This window comes from Gadus chalcogrammus, chromosome 14, assembly GCF_026213295.1.
Source record: "Gadus chalcogrammus isolate NIFS_2021 chromosome 14, NIFS_Gcha_1.0, whole genome shotgun sequence".
Taxonomy (NCBI): Eukaryota; Metazoa; Chordata; class Actinopteri; order Gadiformes; family Gadidae; genus Gadus; species Gadus chalcogrammus.
Window position 1 is genome coordinate 18,702,348 of NC_079425.1, and position 13,160 is coordinate 18,715,507.

Sequence of the window (13,160 nt, forward strand, 5' to 3'; positions counted from 1 at the left end):
GTGACCACCAAGTGAAGAGATGCCCCCCTCCTGCTCCCAGGGAGGTGATGGATGGCTGCATGGCTCCAGAGCAGCATTTTATTTAAATGGCCCTCGACTCCAGCATGTTTGCATGAGAAAGCATTGGAGTCCAAGCAATAGTAGAGTTGCAACTGTTCTTGACTTCCCAATTCAAGTTCTATGCTTTAGACCCATTTTGGGTACACCAGACAATGGACAAAATGGCACAGAGCACATAGTTGAAAATCCATTCACAACAAGATGAATGTAATAATATTGAACTGCACATTTGCCACCTGTGGTTCCATCACATCTGACAGTCAGCAAAATACAAAGATTGTTGACATGCATAAACACAGCATGCAAACCGATTCCCCGCCTGCTGTGAATCGAGCGGCATCTCATTCAGACCTGATTGCTTACTGTATCGTCAACATGAGTGAACCACATCCGTTAGGGGTGATGTCAGAGGGGTGTTTTGGAGGGGGGGGCGCTTCCACGAGAGCTCCCTAAGGAGGTTCTCAGCTTGGAGATAGTGACCCGCGTCAAGACAAGGCCACCATTCTTCCTCCTCCACAGCCCAGAAGGCTACATGCACTGAGAACATCTTAAGCAAAGGAGAAGGGACAATGCGAGTTTGTCCTGCTGCCAATCTGGGAACAAGCGCCCTGTGGGCAAGCACTGCAAATGAGGCTGTGCGCCAAATGTAGCGCTCTGAAGACCAGCGGGCCAGTTAGCCCTCCAATTAGGAGGAGGAAACACGCTCAAATACGGCGTCGGATAATCTCAATTACAAACTGTGGGTCAGGTATGTAAACAGACAATTTGAAACGGTGGCTGAGTAAGATAATACCTTTAAAGCTTTGAAGCTTGAGGCTTAAAGCTTCGGCTATTGGTGAGGTCGAGAGTAAAGCGGAGCCTTTGACAAAGATGCCATTGAGATGAGCGAATCAAAACACCATTGCAGATTCCACCTTTCCAAATAAAACAATTCTATACAAACGATATGCCAGACAATATTGCCATATTGTGTCTGTCAACTAATTAAAATGAAGATATATTTTTAAGATACATTTTTAAGTGAATGAAGAAAAGGTTCAAATGACCAACTCCCTCACAATTTTTATCCATCAAGTCATCCTGGGTAAAATGGCATCGTTGAAAAAAACAAGGCAAGTAAAGCTTAGCTTAGTGCTAGCAAGTTGCTACATACTGTAGACATTACAAAGCTAGCCCCTGGGCTGCAGCAGGTGGCTCGCATCACTCAAATGCTTAAGGCTTTGGTGGACAGCAACTGCCCAGATCTCTGAATGTCAATGGAGCTGCGCTGCTGGACCACTTCTAACCCACTTCGCATTAGCCGGCCCTCACATAAAAGGCTATTTTAAAATGATTCAATTAAGGCTGGTCTCTTCCGCAAGTTGTACAGCAGCCTCGCTCACATAATGCTTCTGAGAGGACAGGGAAAGAGACGGACAGAGACGGAGAAAGAGAGAGAGACAGAAAGAGTGACATAGACGGACAGTGACAGAGACAGGGTGTTGCAGTAATGTTTATAGCAATAAAGAGCAGAATGCACTGTTTAAGCTGTGCTCAAATCCTATTGCCAAGCTGAGAGGTCTGGCTGCATTCCCATGCACTCTCCCTTCACTAATAAACAAAGAATGCTTTCCCTTATATAGCTCTAGTCCCGCAGCACAGGCCTGACCCGGTGAGAACACACACGCACCATAGATGTTTGAAGACACGTATGCCGAGCCTCAGAAAAAGGATGACACTTAAGACACAAGACTATGCCACCATTATACACTCACACAGAATACGGTTGGGGTTCTATTTACAGAACGCCGTCGGGTCTTTGTTTAAGAAGAAACCAAGGACAAAGTGAGACTGGTATGAAGAATTACACAAGTGCTTTGGAAACAAGATGCATATTAGCTTTGACAGTTAGCATGTGGCGTTGCTGTGAGATTTCTTCCTGTCCGCCAAACGTACGGTCCTTGTCGGGCCTTTTTACGATGGGACAAGCGAGAACCCAAACTCCAGGCCATAAAGGGAGGTGCAGGGTGGTAAGGAGGCGCAAGGAGAGGGACTTCTTCAATGAAAGCCAAACAGGACCACACTCCAATTTGCTTTCCCAAGCGTCCATATCTGCTCTCTGAATTACCAAGAGTTTTCCTTACACCAAAGATATCACAGGTGATCTTCAAGAACAGATATATTTCCTCCATGTACAATTGTCCTTATTTTGACGAGCGATACAAATTGTAATGTTGATGAATTGTTGTAATGTCAAATAATTGTTTGATAAGAAGATCAAGGTAATTCAGAGAGAAGAGATTGTTAGAGGGTCAGGAAAATACTATATGGCTCTTTTCATCCAGTTCAAAGCAACAGCACTCTCTCTAAATTTCAGTACCACAGCCGGATACAATATTTAGCAGACATTGAGAAATAAGTAAACAACAGCAACCAAAGAACTCAGATTTGTATACTTACAGTTTGTTAAGGACAGCCTAGATTAAACCCAATTATATTCTGGATCTTGTCTTCATCTGGCAACAATAACAAAACAAACAAAAAAACTATTTTAAATCATTATAGCCAGTTCACATCCACAATGCCAGACATCGCTGGGGAAATCAATACAATACGTTGGCCAACATAAACAAGGCCCATACAAACTCGAAGCAACCAGTTTGTTATTCTGCCTTGTTAAACTTGACTGAATTGTCCCCTTCGTTGAACCAAGGGGCCGTGGGTGTATGGACTGAGCCCGAGACAGGGGGAAATTGGCAGCCAGAAAGATATCCAGATGACACAAAAAGGTGTCCCAGAATGCCATGACGGGCAGGTGGGTAAAGGTAAACATGACATAATCACACCAAACCAGGGCAATTTGGAGGGCTATACTCAGTAATGACAGACCCCGAGGCAATACATTTTTTGTCGATATGCCCATGTTCTGTGACCCAAAACAATTCAATATCTCACAGAATGTATTTTTAGCACCACAGCAACAACTCTCCAGTTAAAGTTATTAAGTCGAAGTCACCCAAATCACACAGGACCTGACATTTCTACCACTTCAGCTGGTATTATATGCATGAAGAAATCATTCATAGTGCTATAGTCAGATATGCCTTCAAACTTTCATGGGAATTGCTGCTTAGCAACAGGAGCTGACTGGATAATAGTTAAGAATGAAAAGTTTTAAAAGATGCCAAAACGAGATCAGACAAATTCCACCCTGCAATATACAAATGATCAAGGAATATGACAAACCAATATTTCAATACAAAAACCTTTGCACCAACATTTTGCCTTTCTTTGTCGCATTTTTCAACACATTCTTAGCATCAGCCAAGATAACTGAATCTTTTTTTGGCAATGCGGAGGAAAATAAAAAATCCAAAGAGGAGGAACGCATTACTTTACAAAATCGAACTAGTGGCTATCGGCTACATCACAACAAAAATGAAATCAATGCTCAAATTGCCATTCTAGCATACTAATGCAATAGAAGCTAACAGAGGAGATCATGTAGTGGCACACTGTTATCACACCCTTGACTTTCATCTTCACTAGTACAAACAACATATCTAATTGTTTCCTTGATAGCCTTGTTGTACCCCGCTGTGTAGTACTTTATCAGTTGGTGTGTCTGTCAAGCTTAGCCGTAGCCTACAATTGTGATAGTTAAAATGCTGCATGCGGCCCATTGCTAATTATAACCCCCTTATGTGAGAAATGTGGGCGGGACAGAGAAGGAGGGATTGGTTCAACACACAGAGACAGACACACACACACACAAACATGTCAAAGTTCAGTGTGACATTCTGTGATATTGACGATAATCACTGGCCTGTTTTCCTCACATTCACTCAAGCTAGTAAATCTGAGGCACATTTGCATTAACTGCAAACAGCAGTGTCCCCCCTCCCGTCCCTGTCCCCCTAGGTCCCGGAATATACTACACACTAAAGGCTGCGGTTATTTATTTTGACAATGTTGCTGGAGAATGTAGCCGTTTTGAGTGTTGCAGTATAGCTGGCTGTGTTTTAACGCTGCGCAAACGTATGGGGGATGAACACATCTGCATTGGCTCCGCCTCCTGAGTAGCACCATAAACACCCACAGGGTTGTAAAAGTGAACATTAACGCAATGCCTTGAGGCATTGGTCAACTAAATTACATCAAATCAAGACGGTTTTAGGGTGAAGAGGCAATTACTGATTAGAGTAGGAAATGTATTGAATCTGCCAATGTTCTGTCAAAGTTTGGTATTTTCCTGCCCTATTTCTGTACCTCACTCAAACGTCGGTCCAATTAAATGGAAAGAGCAGGAAAATTAATTCTAAAAAAGTTCCCATTGGCTATCTAATGTTTTCACGTGGGCAACGCATGGATAGGAATTTTAAATCCTGACTCTGATACTCCCATACACTGTTGTGGTGTGATCATCATGACTCCTCATGTCTCTGGGGAAGTTTCAACCTTTTTCGTAACAGCAAAGCCAGCCATCCCAGAATGCCACGCTTTGCCCTAGGTCCCGGTTCCCATACTTGACAGTTCCCATAAGGTGTACATTTCAAAAGTATGTATTTAGAGATGGGTTCTGTTATTTAGTTAAGAAGCAGCTTAAATTGGCCAGGAATCAGGAATTACTTTGGACACAACAGATAATCAACAGTCTACGCCTCCCCAAATGTCCCTGAAGCAGATCAGCTGCCTGAATTCCCACTGATCCTTTCCTCCTACAAGACCACTAACTGCTTCTACTTGCCTATTCTAAGATATTGTGAATTACCATAAATATGAAGATAATTCAAGATTTAGGAAAAACATTTTGTAACAGATCCTAGGATTCACATTGAATGAAGTCAGATACTGGTTACTTGTCTTGTGTTGACAGCGGTCACCACCATTGTAAACAACAAGCTAGCTAATGACTTAGCAGAGCCAACAGTAAACTCGCAGTGATTAACTCCAACCCAGCAGGAGGCCATGGACCTTGCAGGGGGCACGGTCACTGAGCGATACATGAGCAAATGCTGTCCCTCTGATGCTCTGAGCAAGCAGGAGGGTTTGGTATTCCAGCAGCCCTGACAATATCAGGGGACACACCAGCCCTGCAAAAGAATGGGGTTCAACAGGATTCAAATTGACAGTACCAAATTCTGCATTGGATCCATCGTGACACTATCTGCCTGTGTGAACCAAAACATTATGTATCTTAGATAGACCTAAAGTCCTTTTGTAGATTTTATGAAAAAAAGATTTATTATTTTAAAATAATGCACATGTAAAGGAACAATTTTGAAACGGGCTTGAAATAAAACCTAGTTGTTTTTCTTTCAAACATTGGATATCAACTCTGCTCAATCTGGCAACTAAACCACTAAAAAACACAACACACAACAACTTTATCCTCACACAACAGAATCAATGCCAAGCCACCAGCTGCATATTTTCTCATAGGTCATTATGGATGCTTAACTGTGAAAGCCTTGCGAGATGACAGCCTTCACCAGAAGCAAAAGCCGCAGATTGTGTTTAAGTGTAGTCCAATCACCTTGCAGTTGAGTGGGGGTCCCACATTTCCAGAAAATGTTTGTGCAATACAGGAAATATGCAATGACGTTATACGGACGAGGTGAACAACATTATGTCACCAGTAAATGAGGGGCGAGTGGGGTTAGCTGGTAAACCTTGCCTTGCCAGATGACCACAGAGTCAGAAATTGTATCCCAGTGGGTCCTGTGACTTCCTCAGAGCCGTCCTATGATAGGAAACCAGGGGCCCCTCCTGCCTGATATATACTTTTACCCATTAAACTGCCAAAGAAAGTCTTCCTGCACAGTGAATCTGTCTCAAATAACTTTGAAAGTCTTGTTGACTGTCTCCTAACTGTGACTTTTCCCCTAAAGTCCCAGGCCAAACATGCAAACCATACTGCCAAATATCGCATTGCATTTTAGTAATTAATATTAATTATGGATCCCCTTATTGTTTAGGAAGCAGTCCCTTTGTCAAAGCATACGATATGTCAACATTTATTAATTGAATAATCCAAAACCTCACCCTGGGCAACAACTGATATGGTTAATCATGGCATAGAAAGAAGGAGAGTAACCTGCTATTAGACAGGTATAAAGGGAATATCTACACATCGTTTATACAGAAAGGGGTGTGGCGGCCAGGCGCTGGGCAGCTAACGTTACAATTCATAATGGCAAAGTACAACAGGGTTAGACTTATTATAGCGCAGCGTGTTAGTAGGTAGCTTGTGTCCATCATGTTTCGGACAGTGATATGCCTTCATGTGATGTGAGCCAGTAAATGACTAATACGTGCAATCAGCCGTGGAAAACTGCTGCCAAAACAGAGATCCACAGGACGCATTACGACCTCACTCACTGTCCTTTTAACGTTTCAATACCAATTTAACAACCATTAGATTCGATTAAAGTGTTTGTCATTCTTCACGACCATCTGAGTGGGATTTTAATATGGTAGTATGAATAAGATAAATCCAAAGGCATGTTCCATCAGAATGTATTGCAGAAATGTACTGCTACCGTTACATTAATATTAAAAAAAATCGGATACGCCAACAATACTAAACGGTGTTTTAAAGCCTGTTCAACATCTCGAATAAACAGCCTTCAGTCTTAAAATAGCGGGTGAAAAGCAGTGTTTTTTATTCAGATAGAATCAACTGTAAGCAACACCAAAGCCTTGTAGTCCTAGCCAGACAACCCAGCCAAACAGCAATGTGAACATGTACATTCAAAAGTCGTCCAAATTGTTCCAAATTGTTCATTTTAAGTTCGACTAATTACAACCACAGAAACTGCCAATGAGTTAGGAACGACCACAAATTCCCAATGGAAGCCCCTGAGCTGCAATGGTGCCCAGTGCCTACTCACTACCACACACTCACTCACTCACTCACACCAGGTCCATCAAGACGCCTTGGACGCACACTGCGCTCACACAACATGACCGCTTTATCCTCAAGCTTTTCCCTGGACCGTGCATGCCTGCAGCCGGGTTCAATGGGTAAAAGGGGAGAAAGAGCCGGTTTGAAAACATGCGTTCCTACCTTGAGATCCTCTACTGTATCATCTCAAACGGCAAGCCTTTAGAAGATGGCCAATAGCCAGCAGCCCTGCTTCTCAGGAGTAAAATATCCTCCTCGGTGGGGAGATTTCCAAGCGGCCAAGTAGTGAGTACTAGAGGCGGTGTTGAAGTGTGCTGCGAACGGGGAGGAGGTGTGGTTGTAAAGGAGGAAATGCGTCATAATTATCGGCCCGTTTGTAGTCCACTTACCTCCCACGGTCAGCACTATACATATGGTGGTGTACTTTAAGAACTACAAGTGGTGATCATGTAGTGTTTATATAGTGGCCGTTTTTTTATTTGTAGCCTGATAACTATTTTTATAAATAATATTAATAAAAATATAGTCTCATCGAATGTGGTGCCTGGTGTGATCTACGGGTTTGCCCCAGGCTACCTTGTCTTGGAAAAAGGGGAAAAACGCACACAAATGCCAGCAGCTGTTCAAATATTTGCTCAGAACTTTGCAAATACCCGCTGTTAGTCGTGCTGAGGGCGGCCGGCAGGTGAGGAAATCCACATGGCCTCTTTAGGTCTGTGTAGGCTACTGTTAACATGCGTCAAATATATTTTTTTCAAATAAATGGTTTCTTTGTATTTTAGCACAAAATGTTTGATTAAATATACACGAGCCCATCTATGAAATCATGTCTATTGGCTTTTTCATTTTTTTTCTCCATGTGCCAAACCAAGGGATTTAAGGAATAATTGCTGTTATATTTTCCTTACTTAATTCCCACCAGCAATTCTTACAAATTACCCATTTAAATGCAGGTATAATTCTTTCACATTTCTATTTTTTTTCAATCTGTATTGTGATCAATTCAGTGCTCATATAAGTCAAGTGCTTACACCTTGTGGTTAAGGCTATGTATTACAGGTTGTTCATCTCATTTAATTCTTAATAAATCTATTTATTTTAGACCGTTTATCGAATTTGACTGTATTTTGGACTAATATTTTGTGTAACAGAAGGACACAACATGATGTCGTCTTACCAAATGAGACATGGGAGTGAATGCCACATTTTGCTAGTTTGATTCAGAAAGTTTTCTGAATAAACATGTTTATTCTCATCTTTATGTATCGAATTTTTTCTTTAAAGTCGCTCCATGAATAGATACAATGCATTGCAAGTTAAGTGAACAGAAACTGAATACCAAAACAACTGATCTTTTCCATTTGCAAATTTTGTTTTTTCTACCTAATTTAAATTATCATTTGCATCAGCAAACACTCATTTAGGCCAATGCGTGAACCAGCCACCCCCCATACCTCATTACCTGCCAGTATATTGCAAAGATAAGACAAGGGTGGCAATTACATGTCGCCGGTCATTTGACAACAGATCACAACCTCTGTAAACAAACACTTTATTGTATATTTATTATATGGTTTGCATTATTAAAATAATCTTTAAGATTAATTAGTATTTAAATCATCTTTATTTCATACTGCACAACCAACATAGTAGGAAACACTCCTCTCCCCCTCATAAGAGGACAGGGAAATCAGTGTCCTCTACTCCTGGGACTCCTCCACTACAGCTTTGGGCTTGGAAATGGCTGACTTCATGCCGGGCAAAGCGCTTTTCCTCCGCGCCGAGGTTTCGATCGCCTGCACCAGCTCCACATCCCACGGATGGGTGACAAAGCTCAGCACTTCCCCTTCCTCCACTCCGCCTGCCCGCCCCACCCTCCCAGCACGGTGGATGTAGTCCGTATGCGACTCCGGGCAGTCGTAGTTGACGACCAGCCGGACCCGGGAGGTGTCCAGGCCTCGTGAGGCGATGTCCGTGCAGATGAGGAGGTCCACGGTCCCCTTCTGGAAAGAACGGAATATCCCGGTCCTGACCGCAGAAGGCATCTCCCCCTGGAGACGCAGGTGCTTGACCCGGAGCTCGTCCAGGGCGTAGCCCAGCCAGTTCACTGTGGACGCCTTGTTGCAGAACACCACGACACCGGCACCCACTTCTTCTCCACGGGTCTCATGCTGCAACTCCTTCAGAACCTGCTGAAGCTCCAACAGCTTGTCACAACCCTTCACCTTCAGGAAGGTCTGCTTGACGTGGGGCATGAGCAGGTGTAAGTTCTTGCTTTTTACCGTCACCATGCTACCGAGGTCCGTCACCTGCGCCAGAACCTCTGCCACCCCCCCTGGAAAGGTTGCCCCGACCACCAGCAGCTGGGCTTTACTCCCGGGGCCCTTGGTCTCCGAAGGGGCCCGGGCGATGTTAGTTTGCAGCAGGATGCTCTCCAGCATGCCAGAGAAACTGGGGTCGAACATGGTGTCTGCCTCGTCCACCACCAGGAAGCTCAAAGTGCTAAGGTCCAGGTACCGTCTCCGCAGGGCTTTGATAAGAGCTCCCGGGGTGGCCACCAAAATATCTGCAGGGCCCTTCCTGAAAACCGTCTTGATGGGGCCGATTCCTCGCCCTCCCCCCACAGTTTTGGTCAACATGTGGAACGGGGCGCACAGGAACCGGGACACCGATGCCACTTGTTCGGCCAACTCTCTGGAAGGCACGACGATCAAACATCCGAGAGTACGGGTATTCTCTATGTTATCCTCAGAGGATTTATCCAATTGCAGTTTGTGTACAATGGGCAGGAGATAACTCAGTGTTTTGCCGCTACCCGTCTCTGCAGCACACAAAATGTTATTACCCTTCAGGACTTTAGGGATAGTCTGTAGTTGCACTGTCGTGGGGTGGGTGATATTGGCCATGTTTAGAGTTTGCACCAGCTCCTTGTTGATGCGGAGTTGACCAAACTCAATGGCTTTTCCCTCTTTGACGCTTTCCTCCTGCTGGCGTTCAGTAACGAACGGAGCGACACTCTTGGTGTTGTTTATGATGAAGTAGTCCCCAAACGATTTGTTGTGTTTCCAGCCTTTAGAGGAAAGGGTGGTCTGTTCAAACTTCCCGAATGCATACCCCGCAGACTGATTGTGTTCGGTGTTCTTGCTCTGGATGAGCAGCTTGCCAGCTCTGATAGTGGGGATTTTTTTTTTACCCCGAAGCTCTTTCGCGTTTTCAATGCGCCTCTGCATATGTTGAGGTATGCGGATGACAACAGTCTCGTTTGTGGGGGCCGAAGAGTGACCAAAGCGGGTTGGACCGTTACCACCATAATCCCGAAACCGATGCAAAGCGTTGACAAATGGAGAAACATTTCTCAGTAGTAAATCGTTGTGCGCGACCAAAGCCACATGAATGACCTTCGTGGAGCGCATCTTTTTTTTTTTTTTGACAGAAACAAACACAGCACTGAAAGGGAAATAGCAACCTACTTCAAAATGACATGTCTTTTGTAATCTTCAATCGAGCCTAAATGTAGTTTCATTAACGCTTACAGTGGCTATTGATATCCAGCTTGAAGCGCAAGCAACCGCCATGCTTGCTCGTCGACTAATGATAACGTCATCTGACAGCCAGCGCTAGAAGTGTGACGTAAAGTGTGTGCGTGCGTGTGCGTGTGTGCGTGTGTGCGTGTGTGCGTGTGTGTGTGTGTGTGTGTGTGTGTGTGCGCTTGTGTGGGCGCACGCGGGGGAGAGAAATAGGTAAATATATTTGATATGATCATATGAAATTCAGTACAGGGTCAGTTGTACAAGGTAAACAGTCTTGTTTTGCAATAATTCTGCTTTATCTTCATTTACATTTATATGAATAATAAAATCGAAATGATTCCCAAAGTTTATAACATTAGAATAATTAAATGTTCATAATTCAAAAACATTGAAACGCCATGCAGATAGATAGATAGATAGATAGATGGATGGATGGATGCATGGATGGATGGATGGATAGATGGATAGATGGATAGATGGATAGATGGATAGATAGACTTGATCGACTGATAGATTGATTTATTCATTCATTCAGATACACTCACTGTCTGCATTTAACCATCTTGGGTAGTTCCCCTACAGAATGTATCAGTCCAACCATTGATTTAGCCTACTGCTGAGCAAGAAAATCCCACGCACGCTATGTTTGTCTGCATCAACTGTTGAACATGCAACAGCAAGCATGAACAGAAAATAAAAAAAGTAAGTAAGAGAAAATGAACATCCCTGAACCAATCAGTAATGTATGACATAACTTAATAAACTACCTCAACACCCACTATTACCAACCCCATGGTTGTAAATACGCCTTCCACTTTGCTATTTAACAAATTCACCAAAAGAGGGCAGCATAAATCAACAAGGATTTACTTGCAGAGCTGCATATTCATACTAACCCTGTAGAATTCAATCCATTGGTTATACTTCAATTATTATAAGAACGGATGAGTCTAAATAGTATCGTCTGTTAATGTACTTTTTCTATTTATTTTATTTTACCACTTCATTTTATTTTAACAATTTGGATTTAACTTTAAATTGTTTTCTGATTTAGAAAAAACCTGATCAGGCCTCTGCTGAATGATAGGCATTTTACCTGCTTCTTGATACTCAAGTGAGTTGAATTTAACCTGCAGAAGTTGGGGCAGCATAGGTAAGAGATGCATTGACACTTGACATTTGACATTTACACTATGCAAAAAAACACTTTAGAAGTACACACAGTTTTTTTTCTTTCACAACTTGCAAGAGCTTAATATCACAAACCACATCTAAGGCCTACGCCCTCCCACACAATATGTTCTCCCTCCAAAGGTCATCCGAGCAGATAAAAGATGCAGGTAAATCTTATTTGCCGCTCTCAACATGCAGCTGATGTAGAGCAAGAATATTTCACAAGCTCCTGAGATTTAATTTTTTTTTAGTTGTTTTTTTTTGCTGCACTTATATCACATATAAGTCATTATTAAAATTTTAAAAGTTTATTTACATTAATATTCCTAAAAAAGGACCCCTCATTTACTTTTTAAATGGAATTCTGTTTAAGTATTGAAATCAACTTGGAAAATTTGAGTCATATGTTAAAGTCAACTGTTTTCACTTGACTGCTACAACTGCTAAGACATTAAGCAGCTGTAGCATCAATCATTCAAGTATTGCCAAGGGACAGCTCTCATGTTTGAAACCATGATTTAGTCAACATATTAACAACAATAATTGACAACATAATTAATTTTGTTATTTGTAGTTATGTTAACACATGAGCCGAGGCTGTACACCCACAAACACCTCCCCACAACTCAGAGCGCCTTCACAGAAAGAGTGTTGTGCTTTTGCATATGTATGCATTCGTCAAGATGAAATGATGCATGTCAAAACACTATTCAAATGATCCATTTCGGATACGTCTTTATTAGTTCAAATTGACTACTATACTTTTTCCTTGCCTTTCATGGAAAATAACTGCATTAAAAAACAAAAAAAACAAATTCAATAACGAAATTCATCGTTGTTGCAAGAAATCAGTAATGTGAAACAGCTTACAGACCCATATCACAGACATAAAGAAACACAAACACACACACACAAATGGAAATCCATGCATGCCCACATAAAACACGCACAACCATACTTATACATATATACTTACATATATATATATATATATATATATATATATATATAAAAATATATAGATATAGATATATATAGATATATACATATGCACAGAGTCTACGTTTCTTAAAAAGTGATCCTGTTGGATCAAGTTGGATCTTGACGTTTTTATAGATTATAGATATAGTTTGCGTGTGTGTGTGTGTGTGTGTGTGTGTGTGTGTGTGTGTGTGTGTGTGTGTGTGTGTGTGTGTGTGTGTGTGTGTGCTTATGTGTTTGTGTGTGTGTGTGTGTGTGTGTGTGTGTGTGTGTGTGTGTGTGTGTGTGTGTGTGTGTTTGTGTGTGTGTGTGTGTGTGTGTGTGTGTGTCAGTCTGTCTGTCTGTGTGTGCTTGTGTGTGATTTAGGAATCATTCATTTTAAGGATTCCCCTTATTACGAATATATGAATAAAATCATATGATAGCTTACGGGCTAAACGTATTGTGTCAAATTGTTGGAGGGGGAGAAATGGCAAATTTGTGTACAAAAAGTTGCAGATTAATTACTAAATAATATTGATTGACAGGCC

At 42.2% G+C, this 13,160-nt stretch overlaps 1 protein-coding gene across 1 annotated transcript; it reads right to left on the reverse strand.

Annotated features, from left to right (window-relative positions):
- Positions 1 to 8,034: 8,034 nt before the first annotated feature.
- LOC130404009 (probable ATP-dependent RNA helicase DDX28) lies at positions 8,035 to 10,480 on the reverse strand. The gene has a single exon (XM_056608594.1). The coding sequence runs from the start codon at positions 10,357 to 10,359 to the stop codon at positions 8,647 to 8,649; it is 1,713 nt and encodes a 570-aa protein (XP_056464569.1). The 5' UTR covers positions 10,360 to 10,480; the 3' UTR covers positions 8,035 to 8,646.
- Positions 10,481 to 13,160: the final 2,680 nt, after the last annotated feature.

Excerpts from the sequence above, each read along its gene's own strand:
- LOC130404009 (XM_056608594.1), bottom strand. The coding sequence starts at position 10,359 with ATGCGCTCCACGAAGGTCATTCATGTGGCTTTGGTCGCGCACAACGAT.